The sequence below is a fragment of the Myotis yumanensis genome, unplaced genomic scaffold (assembly GCF_028538775.1).
Source record: "Myotis yumanensis isolate MYYU_CA2020_CCGP unplaced genomic scaffold, mMyoYum1.0.hap1 SCAF_5, whole genome shotgun sequence".
In the NCBI taxonomy this organism is placed as follows: Eukaryota; Metazoa; Chordata; class Mammalia; order Chiroptera; family Vespertilionidae; genus Myotis; species Myotis yumanensis.
This window is the reverse complement of record NW_027223756.1, coordinates 70,735,783-70,754,663: the sequence shown is the minus strand read 5'-3', so window position 1 is coordinate 70,754,663 and position 18,881 is coordinate 70,735,783. Positions and strand designations below refer to the sequence as shown.

At 51.9% G+C, this 18,881-nt stretch overlaps 2 protein-coding genes across 2 annotated transcripts; one reads left to right on the top strand and one right to left on the bottom strand.

Annotated features, from left to right (window-relative positions):
- Positions 1-1,571: 1,571 nt before the first annotated feature.
- LOC139011394 (uncharacterized) lies at positions 1,572-11,420 on the bottom strand. Its single transcript, XM_070416942.1, has 5 exons — positions 11,391-11,420; positions 10,800-11,021; positions 10,606-10,717; positions 9,592-9,689; positions 1,572-3,502 (listed from the first exon to the last, which is right to left on the bottom strand). Exons 1-5 carry the CDS (start codon positions 11,418-11,420, stop codon positions 3,020-3,022), a joined length of 945 nt encoding a protein of 314 aa, XP_070273043.1. The 3' UTR covers positions 1,572-3,019.
- Positions 11,421-12,263: 843 nt separating this feature from the next.
- On the top strand, positions 12,264-15,008 carry HAND2 (heart and neural crest derivatives expressed 2). The gene is made up of 2 exons (XM_070417257.1): positions 12,264-12,904; positions 14,230-15,008. Exons 1-2 carry the CDS (start codon positions 12,350-12,352, stop codon positions 14,326-14,328), a joined length of 654 nt encoding a protein of 217 aa, XP_070273358.1. The 5' UTR covers positions 12,264-12,349; the 3' UTR covers positions 14,329-15,008.
- Positions 15,009-18,881: the final 3,873 nt, after the last annotated feature.

Genomic DNA, 18,881 nt, shown 5'->3' with positions numbered 1-18,881 from the left:
CACCAACTGTTACTGAATTCATTCATTTAGAAAGAACAATGGCATGGTGGACCCGATATTGAAAATCAAGGAAGCTATGTAAGAATTCACATATATTTTCTTAATTGCACTTCTCAGGTGAAAAATCTACTTTAAAATCACTGAATTGAAGAAAACAACAACAACAAAAAATATAGTGCCTGATGTGGCTGCAACTCATCACTCTCCTACTTAGAGACAAAGAGCCAGATCCTGCCTGGAAAACTTTCTTTTTCAGATTTTTTCTTTTTTTTTTTTTGGTCTCCACATTCCTCCTCTCTTATATTTTACATCCCTCTCTAAGCCATCATTTCATAAATATAGTTGGAAAAGGCACTCACTTATATTCTCTGAATATATTCTCTGAAACAGATTTTTTTAGATGAACCCCAAGCAGTCTTATAGAAAACTCCAATTGCTTGTAGATTCTGCAAAGAGTAGGCAGTCTGTCCAGTGCACTGTCCATTTGTCACCCAGCACAAACAGGGAATCCTATTACCTACAAAGGTATTAGGAAAGTGCTCGCAGCTGAAAGCATTTATCCAATTCCAATTGTTGTTTGGAAGTCTAAAATACTAAGGGTGGTACTGTTCCAGGAGCTACTGTTTAAAACAATGCAATGCCTGTTTAGAGTGGAAAATCAGAACTTGAAAATCTCAGTTGGCTTTAAAAATAATAACTGTGCATCCAAAAAAAAGAATTCTTAAAGAAACATTTATATGCCAAGCACATGTTTTTAATTTTAATAACATTGGTTTAGCTTAATAAATATGTAGACCTAATAATTATTCTCTACATTTTGATATTTGTGAATATTATTCTATTTTAGTGAGTTTGCAAAGAGGTTAATTAATAACAATGTAGGAAAAATCTGTATCTGTCAGTACAAAAGTTGCTGTGGTTTATAGGCTTTGCAAATGCTGTTTTGAAGGAAAAAAAATCTGTTAAAAAATAATTGAAAACTGCCCCGATTTTAAAAGAAATAAATGTAGCCATATCCTTATAGGATAATGTCAGATAAAAAGTAATCGTGTTCCCTCTACAATTGTATTTGCTGGCATTTATATAAGAATAATAATGCTTTAAGGTTATTTTCATAGTTGTTCACTTAGTGTGGGATTAACATCAAAATCTTCATAATTATCTGAGATCACCCATTTGAAAGCAGTGTAGTAAAACATGTTAGTGGTTAAGACACTCTAGCAGTTTTAATACTAAACAGATTAACACACATGAAACTAATATTATAATTTGTGCATGGAATAATATGCCAGACCAAGTTTTTTTTTGTAAAGAGAGAATTTTTAGGAAATGGTACCCTTTCTAGCTACTGTTTCCTATTTCTTGAAATACTAAAGCCATCAGCTAGAAAACTCTATGGGAGATGTACATGGGTATGCATGACTTCTGGACTTGAAATACTATTCTGTGGCTTTGTCATTGCACAGTTTTAGGAAACCATCATCTCTGAGGTTTACTATAAATAAAATTGAGAACCAAAATATTTCAATATGAGGGTGATCCGGAAGAATGAAGATATAGTCCAAGAGGATTTATTTTTTTATTTTTTTAAGCATAATAAAGATTGTTAATTAGCAAGAATGGCTATGAATTTATTTTATGATCACCAGCAAACAAATACAGGTCCATACTTTATGCATTTTTAGATAATAAACATATTTTAATATTTACCCCAGAGTTTCATTGAACTATTTCTTTGCCTCAACTTCCCCACCTCCTTCAGAAGCCCGCCTGAGAGGAAAATGGGTAGCCATTTAGAAAGTTACATGAAGTTATAAATTAATTACCCAAGTCATGCCATCTTTTTCGAATCCGTGTGAAAATAGACTTCACATCCCAGAGCTAATGAATTCATAATCCTTGCTGCTTGCGGCTCTGTGGGTCAGGGTGGGGTGTGAAAGTTTGGAAACTAAATTGAATGGAACAAATGCGGGTGCCTCCCCCCAGACATGTAGAATGTGTGTTAAAAGACAGTATCTGTCTAACTTCAGCTGTGCCTGAAAGGAGGGGGGGGGGGGCGGAGGATTTAAATCACGTTGTTTCCATGTATGCAGAGAGAATCCATAAAAAGAGATTTATTAGCATATTTTCTTTTTTGAAATGTAGTATTTTGTTTTTCGACTTTAAAAGTGCTCCTCGGTGTAGCACAGAGTAAATATTACATTTTTGCTCAACAGCCGCCAAGATGTAATTGTCTGTGAAATACAAGGCTTAGGACCTGATTGGAGCGAACTACTGTGCTGCGGCCACCGCCCGGCTGGCCCGCGCTGGGACCGCCCGCGTCCGGCGGCGGATTCGCGCGGAAGCGCCGCCGCGTGGGTGCGGGGGGGGGGGGGGGGGGGGGGCCGGGGCGGCCACGCGCCCGCGGGAGCCCTTCCAAAGGGCTCCGAGCTTCGTTCTTCCTGCCGAGGATTTAAAGTGACTTTGTTCCCCAAGTCAAACAAGAATAAGCAGCTATGGAAAATGTAACAAATCATGCTAGCAGCTTAACAGCGAGAGAGAGGGAGAGAGGGGCGGGGGTGGGGGAGGAAAGTCCAGGAACCGCTAACAAACACCGGAGCAGCGGGTCTCGGGGAGAGGAGAGCGGGGAGAGGAGGGAAAGGGTAAGGAAGGACGCGACGCGATGGCCACGTGCGTGCTGCTGATTTTATTGTTGGCGAAGCTGCCTCTTCGGGGTCCGATTCCTTGGCCAGCGCCCTGCGCGCCCTTTGCGCGCGGCGGGGGAGAGGCTCGGCCGCCCGCGCCCCCTCGCGGCCCCTCCCCCGGAGCCGCCCGGTCCCCCCGCTGGGGCTCCGCGGATCGCCGGCCGCCGGCACCCGCCCCGAGGAGCCGAGGAGAAGCCGGGCGGCTGCAGATTGGCCCCGGTGGCACCGCTGCCACCAGCCAACCCGTAATTGCAAAGCAAACACGGCTGAAATATTGGGATTGGTCGCAGTCGTGACAAGATCTACGCTTTTGCCGCCAATTTATTTGTGCAGCTCTATTTAAAGGCACTTGATTGAGGAAATGTTGAAAATAGCGGTGAGGGTTCCCCTAATGAGACCTCGGGGGGGGGGGGGGGGGGGGCGGGAGGCGGCGGCCTTCGCCCCGCGTGCAGGGCGCGGTGGGGGAGGGACGCGGTTAACCCCTTGCTGCCCGCCTCCACCGAAAAGCCCTCCGGGATCCGCCGGGGACCGCTGGGGGAGGCCCTTCCCGCCCCGCAGCGGCGATCCGCCTGGGCCTGAGCGGCGGTGGCATCAAAAAGAGACGTTAACCAGGAGCGGCCCAGCAGCCGACGCAGAGGCCTAAGTGCGGGGTGGCGCCCCCTGCACCCTAACAGTCCGGGGCTGTGGCTGCAGCCCCGCATCTCAGTCTGGGGCGCACACTGTCCTTCGAGGGCTGAGGCCTTGCGATCCCCGGGGAGGCGACCCGGCCCGGCTCGGCCCGGCCCGGCCCGCAGTTGTCTGGCTGCGTCCTCGGGCTCCTGGAAGAGAAGGCGAGAAACCGGAGAGGCAAAGGAGACACATAAATACTACGCGCAACCAGAAATCGGTTCATCTTCCCTGAACACCCTCGAGGCCGGGCTCATTACCCGCATTGTTCAGATGGGGAAACTAAGGCTCAGAAAGACCGGGGCGCCCCTCCGTGGGGAGCCCAGAGCCCTCCGTGCCGGCTCGGACTCCCGGGCCCCAGGAGGTCGAGAAAGGGCACCCCCTCCCGGATCCAAAGCTGGCTGCCGCAGACCCGATGCCGGTGCGATCGATGGGAGGAAGGCTTCCCTGGGTCTCCCGAGGAGTTAGAGAGAAAGGTCGGTTCCCTAATGGGCCACGATCAACTCCTCCACTAGCTCGAGTCGCTTTCAAAATAAAACCCAACCCGACTGCTACCGGGATAGGCGGGATTCACCTGACTGCTCTAAGTCACCCCTTTTACACAGGCCGTTTAAGCACCTACTACAGGGTTCAAGGCGTTGATGGGGCTCCCCACGAACCCATAGTCACAGGAAGTGCCCAGAGATCTACTAGAGAAACCAAAGCAGGGGCACCAGAAAGGAGTTCAAAAGAAAAAAGATTGAGTTGGTGGAAGAGAGAGAAGGGAAGCTATACCTGGAAAGGATTCCTGGATGGAAGGCATTTGCGGGGGGGGGGGGGGGGGGGGGGGGGGGGGTAGAAGAAACACAGAAGTGGGGGGGTTGTATGCTAGCTATGCTGAGGAGGCAGTGGGTGTCAGACCCACAGCTGGGCACCTGCTGCCATCTCCTGCTTGCTCCTCTAACTTGAGAACTGAGTTGATCAAATCCTGAGCCTAAATTCCAGTCTCTCTGCAGATTAGGGCTTGTCGACAGCACCCTTAGGGCTAGACTTAGACCCTTCCAGAGCCCTGGGCTGGGGCCAAGGGAGACTGTCAAGGACAGCGGTGGGAACATGCACTGGGGGCGCTCTCCCCAGAACTCCTAGCAGTGGTTCTCAACCTTCTGGCCCTTTAAATACAGTTCCTCATGTTGTGACCCAACCATAAAATTATTTTCGTTGCTACTTCAAAACTGTAATGTTGCTACTGTTAGGAATCGTAATGTAAATATCTGATATGTAGGATGGTCTTAGGCGACCCCTGGGAAAGGGTCATTCAACCACCAAAGGGGTCGCAACCCACAGGTTGAGAACCGCTGTTAACTAGAGCCACACAAGCCAGCGCCTCCCCAGAGGGATCTGGTCAGAAATGCAGCTTAGCCAATCTGAAGTTTGTCTTTCTGGAGGCAGAGGCAGATGTAGACTCGAAGAAGGAAGACCCCCAGAGGGGGGTGGGTGGGGAGGGGGTAGGGGAGGCCTGGTTTCGGTTGGACTTCCCCAAGAGTGATCTGTGCCTTCTGTTAGCAAAACAAAAAAGCACCCGCCACACCGATTGAGAGAAGCCTCCAAACGTGTTCTGAATGGAATTCTGCTTTTCTTCTTTGAAGTTGGATGCTTTGCAAGCAGAATGCAATTCCACGATTTGTTCCTCGAGGTTTTGGCCTGTGTTAACGTAAGTGGGCATTCACACAAGTATTCAAAGAAAACCATTCTCTGCTGGAAAATGGAACAAAGTCGCCCCTCTCCAATCACGGGGCAGATATATAATCTGTAACAACAAATTAGCCTCCCAGTGCTGCGCATTTCCCGCAAGCATCCTGCCTTCTCTGTTTATAACTTTTCTGCCTGCAATTATTTTTATTTTAATTTTCTGTCACTTGAACAAAAACCAGAGCCTTTCCTTTTCATGTTTTGTACACAACATGTTCATTTTGATAAGATGTCCTTTCCTATCCTCTTTTAGTTTGCCTTTCCTTGTTTAGAGTTCTGTATCAGGAGTTTCTAATACTTCTCTCTCTCTCCTCTCTCTCTCTTCTCTCCTCTCTCTCTCTCAAGAACTTGTCCCTGTCTTGCTTTATTTGTGTGAAATTTAGTTTGAAAGGAGATCAGAGAGAGCAGGAGGGGTTTGTAATAAGAGAATGACCGAATGACCCAGAGGCTGATTATCTATCATTAACTGGAGACTCGGTGTACCCAAATTACCAGGGAGACCTCAGTCTGCCGGATCCTCACCCGGCCAGAAAGGCGAGTGTGGAATGCACACACTGAAACGGGCTCCTGACATTGCAAATGAAGACACTCGGCTCACACACTTTAAGGAGGTTTCCTTCAAAACTCAACTCAGGTTCAGTGGGCAAATTTATGAGATCCTGCCATGGTGTGCACAGGTAGAAATTTCTGCTGAAAGACTAGCTGTCCCATTTCTGTAACTAACTTTTGTGTGTTGTTTCGTTTGGAGCAAAATTGCAGTTAATTGTCTAAGCTCCAGAGAATATTGAGAAATCAAGCCAAGCTGCTTTTGATCTGCTCACGCTGCTAAACCCAAGCCTTGTAAAGATCGAGGTTTGCCATTAATATTGACAATAAAAGTGTTTCTTTTTGTTAACCTGAAACCTAACCATCCTGGCTCGCGTCCCTCGACTAGACGCAAAGGCCCTTGCCTAGAAGAAAGTAGAAAAGGTTTGGAAGGAACTGCCAGGGCAAAAGAAATCCCTCTATGTGAGTTTGCAAAGGAGGTTTCAGAACAGGACTTCCAGGAATGCGAGCAATACTGCAGTTAGAAGTGGGCATGGCCTGGCCCGCAAGTCACAAACAGACCCTTCAGTCACATACATGGTTTGTCCAAAGCCCCGCGTTTTAAGTTGCTGTTTGCTTTTGTACTTTATTCTGCACCCCAGACTGTATTTAGGACTAGTTGAAGTTAATTACTTACTGTTTCCACAGAGCATGGATGCAAACTTGCAATTACTTCCTCTCTGAATGTTGAATGATTTCCTCCCGGCTTGGAAGAAAATATTGCTGGCATGTATACAATTTGCTTGAAACAAGAATGTGGATGAGTAGTTAACATAAATCCTGTGGGGTGTAAACTATATTTTACTGCAAAGTAGCCAAGATCCGATTTACAGGACCTCTTAGGACCCCTGTAATAACATTAATAACACCCCCCATGGATACTGCCTCTTGTGAGGCCCTTTCACGTACACTATCTTTTGTCCCCTTTAGTCTGGATAACTATTTTAGCTTTACAGACCCGGATACCTAACAAAGTACCTCGTTCTTATCAGTGCAAACCCCTCAGACCAGCTGACTATCTTCCAGTTAGCATGGAGAGCTAGTCATTGATTATTTGGAGGAAATGGAAATTCCCAATGCCAGTCATCTTGGATATTAATATTTTGCATACATGTTGTATGCCTTAAACTTACAACAATGTTGAATGTCAGTTATATCTCAATTTAAAAAAAAAAACACGGGGGGCGGTGGTTCTTAGAGGAGTTAGGATGAACCAGTCAGTAACATCAAAAACCTTGTCAGCCCAAACTTCGCTAGAGGGCAAATTAGAAGGGAAGGAAGGAGACAGGGGAGAAGAGGGACCAAGTGGAGGGGAGGGGGGGCAAGAAAGGGGGAAGGGAAGATATACAGGCAACAGGCAAGTCCCAATTGTGTCCACTGACTGGGATGTTTCTTAATCATCATTGGACTGAAGGAGTCATAAGCAATCAGCCCCTTCACAGTCATCACTGCAGCTGGATCAGCCCCTCCCCACCCCCATCTCCACAGAACCGCTCTGGATGGGGAAAAGGGGAGAACAGGGCTCACTCTTCAAATACCCTGCCCCCACCCCAAAACACACAAAAAAGAAAATGCTCAGATGAAATAAAACCTCATAAGAGCCCAGGGGGAGCTTTCCCCGCCCTTCATGTCTGAAACAGATACAAAAGTCTGATGGAATTTGATTCTGCTTTGTAGATGTGTACTGCAAGCGGCACTTCATTGCTGGGGCCACTGTCACTTGCCAGGTCTGTAGACAACTGTTTCCGAAAAGGAAAACAAGGAAGCGAGGGCCTACAAAACCCCAGTTCAAGAGAAACCCTTGCCGGCACTCAGGCAATGTGTCTTGTTCTAGATGTCCTAAGGGTTCTGCAACTAAGTGGTTAGCACGTACGATGACTCCATCCCACCCGAGTACAGACAGGAATGCAGAGTCATCGGGCTGTCCTGGGAGCAGGGTCCTGGGAGCATGTGGGACTGGGTTACCTCTTCAAGAACACGTTGCTTCTTGTGCCACCTCCTGGGTTTGGTGGGTTCCTGGGTGTCACTGATATAAGCTCATTGTAGATTCATAAGGGAATGCTCAGTGACTTCTATGTTCGTTGGGGAAATAAGGTAAAACGAGATTTGAAAAACGACGAAGGGAATTGAGCCATCATTCCCGTAAACATAAAATGTGTGTTTATGGCCCTTTGGCCTGGTTCGTTTCAGGTCCAGTTTATTTTGAGTTCTCATGAGCAAAACACAAGATACAAACTGCCCTTGCCTTTGGAATCATAAAGACCTCAAAAAGACCTGTATTTTCCCTAAAACACACTGAGGTTTAAAAAAAAATTTTTTTTTTCGTTTAAACCAGATTGATTTTTAAAGTATCTCACAAGACCAACATGTTTGCAAGGGAGTGCTCGGCCTCTCTCATGCTCTTTGAATCTTTTCCAGGGGAGGGGGTGGGAGTGAAGGGAGAGAGACAGGGACATGAGCGCACAATAAATGTTTGAACCCGGTTCTGTCTGTTTAGTTGGAGGCAGATGTCATGAGCAGCACAGTGAGTACACCATCAGCTACGACAAAGACGGTGGACAGGGAATCACAAACATCCCCCCAAACCAGGGCGGCCCCCCTGTGAAGGGGTCTCCACACTGACCCCCTGTAAGGCAAGTTGCAGCCCCCCAGCCTAGGAAAAGGACAAGTAGGAAGTAAGGCCCTTGCCAGGATTCCTCCTGTGGGCACCCACCCTAGGGCTGCCCCCCAGCCAGCATCATCTCAGCAGCTGGGGCCCTCTGAGTACTGGGAAAATATGCCCTTTGGGGAGCAGTGCCCCAGAGGCCACACTAGTTCAGCCCTGGGGAGGGGTCACCGGGCTGACATCTAAGCCTGGAACTACAACCTCCTTCCCTTTTTCCCCTCTACTTTCCCCCTCCATCACTGCCACTACCATCACTTTCATCACTACTGCCTCTGGAAGGCACAGGGTACCTAAACTGGGGGCGAACTCGAGATGGCATCTTTGCCTCACAGCTTTCCAAAACAGCAAGCTAACCCAGCATCCCACTGCACCTGGAGCAAAATGAGCCAAAGAGAGCACTGAGGGGGGAACGTGGCTGCCTTTGATTGAGAATTCAGAGTGGCGCTCAGCTAGTCTGGCTTCTCTGAGGCAGTAACTACAGTTAAAGACAGCAGAGTTCACCCATCTGTCCCCTGCCTCCAAGCCGCTGCCTTTCTAAGGCTGTGGCCTCTGGGTTTGGCTTTCTGAGATAAATGAAGCCCTAGACCCTTGGACCACATTAATTAACTGATAATGACACTGTCAGTAAGAACTGATGCTCAGATTAGCATCTTTTACGACTTTTTTCTGTCCCGTGTTGTCCGTCTTTTTTTTTTTTATCACTTGCCATGCTATCTGGGACCATGCAGGGACTCGCTCATTTTTGTTGGTGTTGTTTCAATTAAAGATCAGGAGAAAGGCAAGGCCAGTTCTGAAGCCTTCGCCACAGAGGCCACTGGCTTCTGATGGACACAGCACCCCAATCTCCAACTCAGCCCTCTCCTGGGCCCCTTCCTCCTCCGTTCAATTCCCCAAATTCCCTTTGGGTCTGAAAGCAGACTACCAACTACTCTCTGTGAATTTTATCTGTTCCCGGCCAGGGTGCAACCATCTTACTTTGTCTACATACTCCCAAGGCCTAGATGTGTTTTTATAAACAGACTTTTTTTTAATGTATCAAATGTCAGGGGATTGAACTACCAATATTTACACATTCAGGGTTTGCCTCCCGGTGAAAATGTAAACATTTTCACCCAGACCACACTACCTATATTCTTTCTTAGAAGAACAACGTCTTAAAAGGACTCTCCTTATGTTCAAAATTGCAGACCCACCAAAGTTGGAGCTTTTAAGTTCTAGATCCCTATTTTGTTCCCAGCCCAAACCCAAGCCCCTGGCACTTACCAATGAATCTGGCTTCAGCTGCTCTCCACTCCCTGTTCTCTGCCTTAAGACGTTCTCACCAGGGCCAGGCCGCCAGGGAAACTGACCTACGGAGGGAACTGAACGGGCCTCGCGTGGACTCCCAGCCTACATCCCTCTCTGAGTTCCTTCCCCTCTCCTACTGCCCTGCCGCAGCCAACCTAAAACTTATTTCTCAGTGCTGTTGCCCAGGGCTCTGTGCCTCAAATCCTTGGCAGCAACGGAGTTGGACAACCCCCCAACCCTGCTCTCCATTTGCCCTGACCATGCCTTCCATCCATGAATTATGTACCCCCACAGAACGCACCCAGCAGGCGAGGAGAGGATTGTCCTCCCGGAGTCCTGGGGACTCACTTTGCGGCCTGCCTCCAAGGATAGTGGATGACCCAGGCGGAGTAGTCATTGGTCTCCCCTGGGCGACCCTGGTTAGGACCAGCACCGTGTCCCGCTCCTTCTTCTGCACACTCTGCCCTCTGGTCCCTCAAATTGATGCCAGAGGGCTTCTGCTGACACCCTTTTCCAAACTGAACTCCATCGAACAGAATCCTCATCTACCACCCTCATCTATCTATATCAGCCTCCCCTGGCCGCTCTGGGCAAAGCCTGATGGATGACTTCAGCTCCCGCCACTGTCCGGTCCCACCGTCCCCTCACCGGACTAGCCTCCTGCGATCCTTCTGATCCTTCTCAGAGAGCTCACGCCACAGGGGCGCCCTGGCCTGGGTGCCCCAGGCCGGCGACGTCCAAGTGGAGATCCATTTTCCGTTATAATGCGTTCAAGATCACCAGGGCCAGCAATCTAAACATCCACGAGCCGTCCTTCTGGCCTGCCTCTTAAACTGGTGTTTAATGGTTCCCCTCCGAGAACTAAACCTGCCTTCCACAGATGCCCGCTTTTATGGGAGAGGCAGGAATGTAGAGATATATTTATATGTTTGTTCATAAAAACTGGAAAATAAGCTCTGAACACGCTGTAAAAAAGATTCAGTTACTTACCAAACAGGCTAGTTAAAACAGGGGAACACCGGGACCCGCCACACCACAAATTCGGGGAATCGAGGTGCCTGCGCTTTGAAACCGCCCAAGGTCTTCGGAGGGGCTGGCGTCCCTGAAGAATATGGAGATAGGATTTACAATCGGCGGGTCTCCATTGGGATCTCCCAAAGCAGCCACGATCGCAGGAGCCTCACCAAACGGCCCGCGCCGGGGGAAGGTGGTGGGTCAGTGAAGGGACCCCAGCCAGGAGTCTCCAGCCCGTGCCCAGGTCCACGCACCAGCCTTCCCCGCCGCGCCCCGCGTCCGCCTGGGCTCAGCCGCCCCTTTGTGGGGCCCCCCCCCGCAGCCCGCCGCCTCTGCTCTCGACCCGCACAAAACTGCACCCATCGGCCTGCGGAATGCCTTGCCTCGATTACCTACCACCAAACACTCCGAAAAGCAATATCTGCGTACCTTTAAAAAAAAAAAAACCCAGAAAAGAAAAAAGTGGAGAGATACTGTACCTGGTCTGAGATTCTTCAATATTTGAGAGTTGGGGGGGGAAATATTTTAATAATGAAGCATCTGTTAAACACTTGCATTAACCTCTGGCTGATAAAAAAGTTTTTTTAACCCTGCCCCCCCTCGTTTTAATTATCTTATGGTTATGAAGGGGCAGCCAATCCTGGAAGAGGACCTCGGCAATTAGCAAGAAGAACATCAAAAAGTTTTATTGCGGAGAGCGCGAGGCGCCGCCCCCGCCGCCCCGGGATTGGCGTGAGGAGCCTCTGACGACATATATTAACCCGAGCGGCCCTAAAGATGTAGCTGTACATGGAGATCCTGCCGGGAAAATCCGCTGACTCCCCTTACGGCGTCCAGCCCGGAACGGCCGCCGCCGCCACCCGGGAGCTCCCTCGGCCACCGCGCAGCCCCTCTGAGAGCCGGAGCCGAAGGCCTTCCCGCTCCAAGGCGACCGCAGGGCCCCAGATCTTTCCCCCGAAAGAAGGAGAGGGTCTGAGAAAATGGATGCACTGAGACCTCTCTGAAAACCCTCCGAGGGAGCCCGAGAGGAGCGAGGACACGTAACTCGCAGCTAAAATCACATTCAGGACCACAACCACCACCGTCCAAAATTTCATTAAAACAATAAGCGCCCAAGAACCCAGATCCGGCTGGTGGGGGGAGGGGAAGGGGCGGGAAGGGGAGGGTCGCACGGAGGTAGCTTCGCGCGGAGCAGTCGATCCCGCCGCCTCCCTGCAGAGCCGGGCCGGCTCCTCCACCCGCGGCTCGGACGCGTCCCCGGACTCCAAGTTAACGTCGGTGCCAGGAGCGCGGCCGGGGCGCCGAGCCCGGCGACTCCGCGGAGCAGCCTCGCGGGAGCCCGGGCACTTTTGCATGAGCACCGGAAGATTCGGCGTCTCCGCAGCAGCTCGGGAAGCCGGAGCGGGCGCGCGGGCCGTGGAGCGAGGCGGGAGCCGGCGCCGGCGGCGGCGGCCAAGGGCGCACGGTGCCGGGACCAGCTCGCCGCGCCCCATGGGGAGCCGGCGGCCGCAGCGCTGCTGAGGCGGGCCCGGCCGGCCAGGCGGGGGGCCGGGGCCCGGGCTGCAGCACCCCCCTCTGCGGCTGCCGGGCCGGCCCGGGCGCCCGGGGGTTGGGGGGTGGGGGGTGGGGGAGGCCGCCCAGCGCCGAAGCAGGGGCCCGGGTCGAGGGCACTGCGGGGCTGCGCGCACGCTGGGGCGCGTGGAGGGGCGCGGAGGGCGAGATGAGTCTGGTCGGGGGCTTCCCCCACCACCCGGTGGTGCACCATGAAGGCTATCCGTTCGCCGCTGCCGCCGCTGCCGCTGCCGCCGCCGCCGCCAGCCGCTGCAGCCACGAGGAGAACCCCTACTTCCACGGCTGGCTCATCGGCCACCCCGAGATGTCGCCCCCCGACTACAGCATGGCCCTGTCCTACAGCCCGGAGTATGCCAGCGGCGCCGCCGGCCTGGACCACTCCCATTACGGGGGGGTACCGCCGGGCGCCGGGCCCCCGGGCCTGGGGGGGCCGCGCCCGGTGAAACGCCGGGGCACCGCCAACCGCAAGGAGCGGCGCAGGACTCAGAGCATCAACAGCGCCTTCGCCGAACTGCGCGAGTGCATCCCCAACGTGCCCGCGGACACCAAACTCTCCAAGATCAAGACGCTGCGCCTGGCCACCAGCTACATCGCCTACCTCATGGACCTGCTGGCCAAGGACGACCAGAACGGCGAGGCGGAGGCCTTCAAGGCGGAGATCAAGAAGACAGATGTGAAAGAAGAGAAGAGGAAGAAGGAGCTGGTTAGTACCAGGGGGCAGGGGGCCATGGGGGTGCGGGCTGCGGGGAACCTGTGCTCCCCGTCTCTTTCCAAATGGGCTGAGCAATGGCATCCCGCTTTCTTCGGCTGCGTCCTGAGCCAGGTCGTTTGCACTGGGTTGTGTGAGGGCTGAGGTGGGGGAGGGTGTCAGCCAGAGGAGGAGGTTAAGAGGGGTGCTTGGCGCTGGTGATCTTCCCTCCAGGTTATCGTTGCTTCCCCCCAAGCACTTAGGACCGACCTCGCAGACTCAGGGTCGCGATTGATCTTCCGATCGCCCTGGCCCGGACCCCTCATTTCGTGTCCTTTAGAATCTTCATTTGGCCTCCAATCCGATGCTTTCAGATATTAAAAAGAAAAAGGTCGCCCCAAAACTCTCAATTCTAATTATTTCACTATTGATTCCATTTCCACCTCTTGAGAAGGAGGCTGCCACTGTTTCTAAGAGAGTTTTATGGTCGTTCTTACTGTGCTCCGGAAGATGTAAAGGTAAACATACAATGAGTACTTTTAACTTCAAAATGCAGCTCCAGTTTCTCTTCCGCCATGAGGTTAAAACGTAATTTATCAGAGGAATACATTTCATGGGTATTTCTTGTTTTCTTTGCATTGCCCTGCATATTTTAAGACACATAGTAAATATTACTGTGATCATTGTTATTGTTGTTAACCGTAACACAAAATTATAACTGAAAATTAGTTTTCTCAAGTTCCTATCAAGTGCCCTGAGGGTGGTGGGGTTCAGAGCGGGGCTTTTGCCAAAAAGGGCCTGGAAAATAGAGTGTTTCTTCTTTGGGGCCCGAGGCGCTCTAGTCGCTGCATAAACGAGTGACCTCTAGAATAACCAGGGATTTCAGAGGCCTGGAGGAGAGGCACAGCGGAGCCGGGGCTAGAAAACCTCGGGCCCACAGGCCCAAGCCAGGGTGAGGGAACTTCTCCCCATCTTCCTGAGAGCATGGATCTGGGATTGCAACTGAAGACAGGGAAACCATATTTAGCCAACCCCGGCTAGGGGCCCCCAGCTCCTCCATAAGCGACTTGCAAACGGGTTGTTGTTTATAAATGTGCGGATTCGGTAGTTGAGTATTGCAGGCGCTTGGCGGCCTGTGCGGTAGCTAGGGCAGTAGCTAGGGCAGCGCCAGTCTTCGTAGCTCTTGTGCAGGGACTACGACTTAAAACCATTTTACTTCCCATCTCTTCCTCGGTCTCACTGTCTCTCTGAGTCCAGGGAGCGCGGGGATGATGTGGAACCAGGTCTCCCCTCTGAATTTCTCTTTCCACTTTTCTCCCCCTCGCCTCCCCTCTGTCCAGAACGAAATCTTGAAAAGCACAGTGAGCAGCAACGACAAGAAAACCAAAGGCCGGACAGGCTGGCCGCAGCACGTCTGGGCCCTGGAACTCAAGCAGTGAGGAGGAGGAGAAGGAGGAGATGGAGGAGGAGGAGGAGGAGAGCGTGAGTGAGCTGGGGCCCAGGAGCCAGATGCAGACCCAGGACTGGGGCAAGCTCTCCGTGCTCGGCTCTGAGGACTACTTGCATTTGGAATCATCCGGTTTATTTATGTGCAATTTGCCTCCCCACTCTTTGCCCCGCTATGAGGCATCCGCTCCCCACCTCCCGCTCCAAAAAATAGTGGATATTTGAAGAAAAGCATTCCAGATTTTAATATGAAGAGGACACTCCCACGTGGTAAGGGATCCCGTCGTCTCGTAGATTCTCTGTGTTTGAATGTTCCCTCCTGGCTGTATAGACACCAGCGTGGCCCCCTCCCCACCTACCCAACCGCTTCCAGATAAAAGACAGCGGACCTTGGTGTGTATGTGAAGTGTATCTTTAATACTTGGCCTTTGGATATAAATATTCCTGGGGATTATAAAGCTTTATTTCAAAGCAGAAAACGGGGCCGCTAACATTTCCGTTGGGGTCGGTATCTAGTGCTGTCTCGTTTCATCCGTGGTTGTTCCCTATTCCAAGATGTTTCCAACAGCTACTTGTTTTGTGCACTTCCGTCCTCTAAAACTAAGTGGAATTTAATTAATATTGAAGGTGTAAACGTTGTAAGTATTCAATAAACCACTGTGTGTTTTTTTTTTACAAAACCCCCCATCTTTTAATAGTTGATACCTCAAAAGAGTTTTGAAAACAAAACTGTTATATTTGTTTTCATAATATTTAAAATATTCCGAAGTAAACTAAATTATGATTGCCTCTAACTTTATTTGAAAGAGTCATTAACGTGAGCATCCCTCCTCCCCAGGGCGTGGAGGTTCCTTCAAGAGAGGGTCCTTGATGAAAATCCTGCCAAAGTGCCTGGGCTCTCTCCCCCACAACCTCCGGGAGAACGCTGAGCGGTCTGTAGGAGGAGGGTCTGGGCTGGAGAAAGGTCTGGTCGTTCCCCCAGAAGGTGGAAAGGGGTCCTTGTTTTCCTAAAATCAACCAGAAGCCATTGGGTGGGGACTTCGCTTTTGGTGTGGGGAGCACATTTCCGGTGGACGGGGTTTGAGGAGAATCCCAGGCGTTAAAGCCTTTAATTCAAAATATAGGGCTTTCATCTAAAAAAGAGAAAGAGAAAAAGAGGAGGTTTTGCGTGGTATGGAGGGGGCAGGGGAGTGTATTCTCATCTGAGCTGGCCGGGAAGAGGGAGGGCCTGGGGCGGAGGGGGTGGGGGTGAAGTCCGTGATCGTGATCAGGAACTTAGGTAACAGTAAGTAAGAAATCTCGAGCACGACCATGGATTTAAAAGGGGTGCGTAGTGAGGGCTAGATTTACAGTGAGCTACAGGGAATTCAATATTAACTGCGCGGTGTCTGAAGTCCTACCGGCCACAAGCCAGCCCAGCAAGCGGCTCCCTCTCGGGACTACCAGCTCCCACCCCCACCCCCCACGTCGTCCGAGGTTTGGTCTCCCCAAGTCCCAGCACCACCCGGAAGGAAGTCCCTGAGGCCTCTTTTGCCCGTGGGCTTGGCTAGATCCCGAATCTCTGCTTTAGGAACCAGAGAGACTGGTGTGCCTAAAAGGACTGGGCCGGCCTGGGAGGGGGAGAGGAGGGGAGGGATTCAGGAGTGAGGGGGGGAGGGGGGAAGAAAGGTGAAACGTATTAAAAAGTGGTTTGTTTCATGAAACGCCGCTTATATAAATCTGGTGTTAGGGAGGCGAGCCAGAGGCTTTCCATGTTGGAACCCATCCTCGAGGTGGTGTTCGCACCTCGGCTTCGGGCACAGACGCTCCCCTGATCTCCCGGCGGTTCCCACGCCCGGCCGGTGCCCACTCGGAGCCCGCCGCCTGCAGCGGGCGAATTCGCAAGGGCCGGGAGAGGCGGCGAGCGCCTCTGCGGGTCTCTTCTGCGGGCAGCTGACGACGCGAGGGCGAGGGGTTAGAACAACTCGGCCAAAGCGATCTGAACTTTCTCCCCTCGGGTCAGCCGGCGCTGGGCCGCCGCGGTGGGCGCGGGGCTGTGTTTACAGACACTTGCCTTTGTTTATAGCACTGGGGGGCGGAGGGAGGCGCGCCCTGATTTTCTATTACTCTCGGGATCCCTGTCCGTTTGACCGAGTGCCTCCCTCCCTCTCCTGCTTCCTGCCGCCTTTCGCGTCTTTACTTTAATCCCTTCAAGAGAAAGACACCAACCAGAGCCTAGGGGTCAGTGGGAAACGTCTACCAATGTAGTGGGGAGGCGGTGAGGTTTTCAAAACAGGAGCCAGAGAGGAGTTCTCTTCACCAGGCATGCGTGCCTGCGCTTGGGTAGCTGGTCTACTTCGCCATCTGGGCCTTAACGCATTTCTGCTGGTTTAACACTTCTCCCGGTTTATTAAACACCAGCAGAGGAGAACCAGAAGACCCTGGCAGCACCAGCGCTACGGGGCAGCTCCCTGCTACAGAAGCTTGTAAACCCCGCTCTCCAGAAACCGGTCTTTGTCTGGCCTGAGCCAGGCACTGCCCGCCTCCTCTCTCCTGCCTGCCGCGCTGCTTCCTCGGGCCCAGCAGCACCAGACCCCACACCTCAACCACCTGGACATTCCTACCCTCCAGGAACCCGAAAGCCAGACATCCAGCAGAACCAAAACCCTTAACCGGATGCACACCCTAACTGGCCGGACACTCCCGCAGGCAAGACACTCAGACTACCCGTCACTCGAACCTCCCAACATCCCTGCCCCACGTTGTCAATCCCAGGAAAGTGCCGGGCAAACGTTTCTTGAGTGCTTCCATGCTTTTCTCCTCAACACGTTTCTATCTCTTTTAACTCCTTTTCTTTTTTCCTTCAAAAAAAAAAAAAGAGTTTCCAAGCTCCTGCCTTGTGAAACGGCTAAAAGGTCTCTGTTTTAATTGCTCGGATAATGTGGTTGCTGCCATTTTGTTAAAAGCAATCACTCCTGCAGCGAAATCACAAGCTCTCTAGACAGGCCGGAGCCGACAAAAATGCAGGATTTGACGTTAAAAGCTAAATGGGAAGCTGGGGCGGCGGAAGGTAAATTGATGGTAGATCTGGCTGTCAGGGTTCGGCCCCAGACCGCCACGCAGTCCCAGCGCCTGATAACCCTGGAGCACCAGCAGGGCTCTGGCCTGGCTGCTGTGTGTGTGTGTGTGTGTGTGTGTGTGTGTGTGTGTGTGTGTGTGTGTGTTCCTTCCTACAAACCCATTCTCAATTCTTGAGAATTTGGAAAACATAACAGAGTGGGACCTAAACACACTCCTTGCTCCCAATCCCAGTTTTCCAGGACTTTTGCCCCCAGTCAGGATAGTGACGCAGCTTTAAGAGCTTTTTCAGGTCAAGTCATGAAGGTGACAGCAAGATCGCCTGGGATTCTTCTTGCCTTCTAAATTGTGTGTGGGGGGGTGGAGGAGGGGCGGCTTCTCTGGGGACCAATGGGAAGTTCCAGCCTCCAAGTGGAATAGCCAGTAGGTCTGGCACCTAGGAAGGGTGGGCCTAGGGTGCCCTCAGGTGTGGCAGGACCAGGCAGCCTGGTCAACTCTACAATAAGGTGAGTGCAGTGATGGCCCTGGAAGCCTCCCAGGCCCCAAAAGCAAATGTGTGAGACTTGGGGGTGGCTCAATCCCTTCCTCTCACCTAGGCCTCTGTGGCTGTCCCCTGGGGGTGGTGAGGGTCGCAAAGCTGATATCTCACCCAGATGTTATGGTAGCAGGAGTGTGAGTATGTTGTGTGCCCACATATTCTGCAGGAAGAGGTACTGAGGGTAAGAGTGAGCAAAGCCACAGGAATCAGAGAGGGGCCTGTGAGCTGCTTCTGAGATTACCTTTGTGGAGAGAACTGAACCCCTTGTGGGGGGTTGAGGTGTGTGTGTGGGGTTCGGGGGAGAGACAGTAAACTGGGCAAAGGATACCACCATAGCACAATAGCCTGGACTGCGTTTGCACTGCAGGTCTGCACATTGCAGGAAACTTCTCAGTTATTCTTGCGGCTTTAAGGAAACGCTGTGTCTGCTGCACGTGCAGCCGGCGATTCTCTCTTCCACAGTTGCCAGGCGTCCTCCCTGCCCGCCTGTTCCACCCACCTGCCTGGATTTGGAAAAGGTGATGGATCAACCGGAGATGATCTAGAAGGGAGGCTTGTGACTATGCCCGTAGAAGAATGAATCTGGGCACTGCTTGTCTTTTCTGGATCTTTTGGCCTGGGAACCCATTCCCTCCATGAGACCCAACTCCTGACGTCCCGAGCGCAGCGCGAGGAGGGGGCGCTGCAGAGTCCTCGGGACGCACGGATCCCCAAGAGAGAAAGACCTTGGAGCCACCCTCAAGGGGACAGGGGGACAAATTATTTTTTTAACTGTTTATAAAGGGGAGGAGGAGAAGCGGGGGCAACTCCGGCAGAGGAAAAGAATCCCATGTTTCCGGGGTCCGAACAGCTCTGAACTCGCCACTTGACCATCCAGCCGCTGCGCAAGGCGCGCTTCGCTCACAGCAACTGCCTGCCACGGTCTCGTTGGCCTGTAACAGCCCAGCGGCC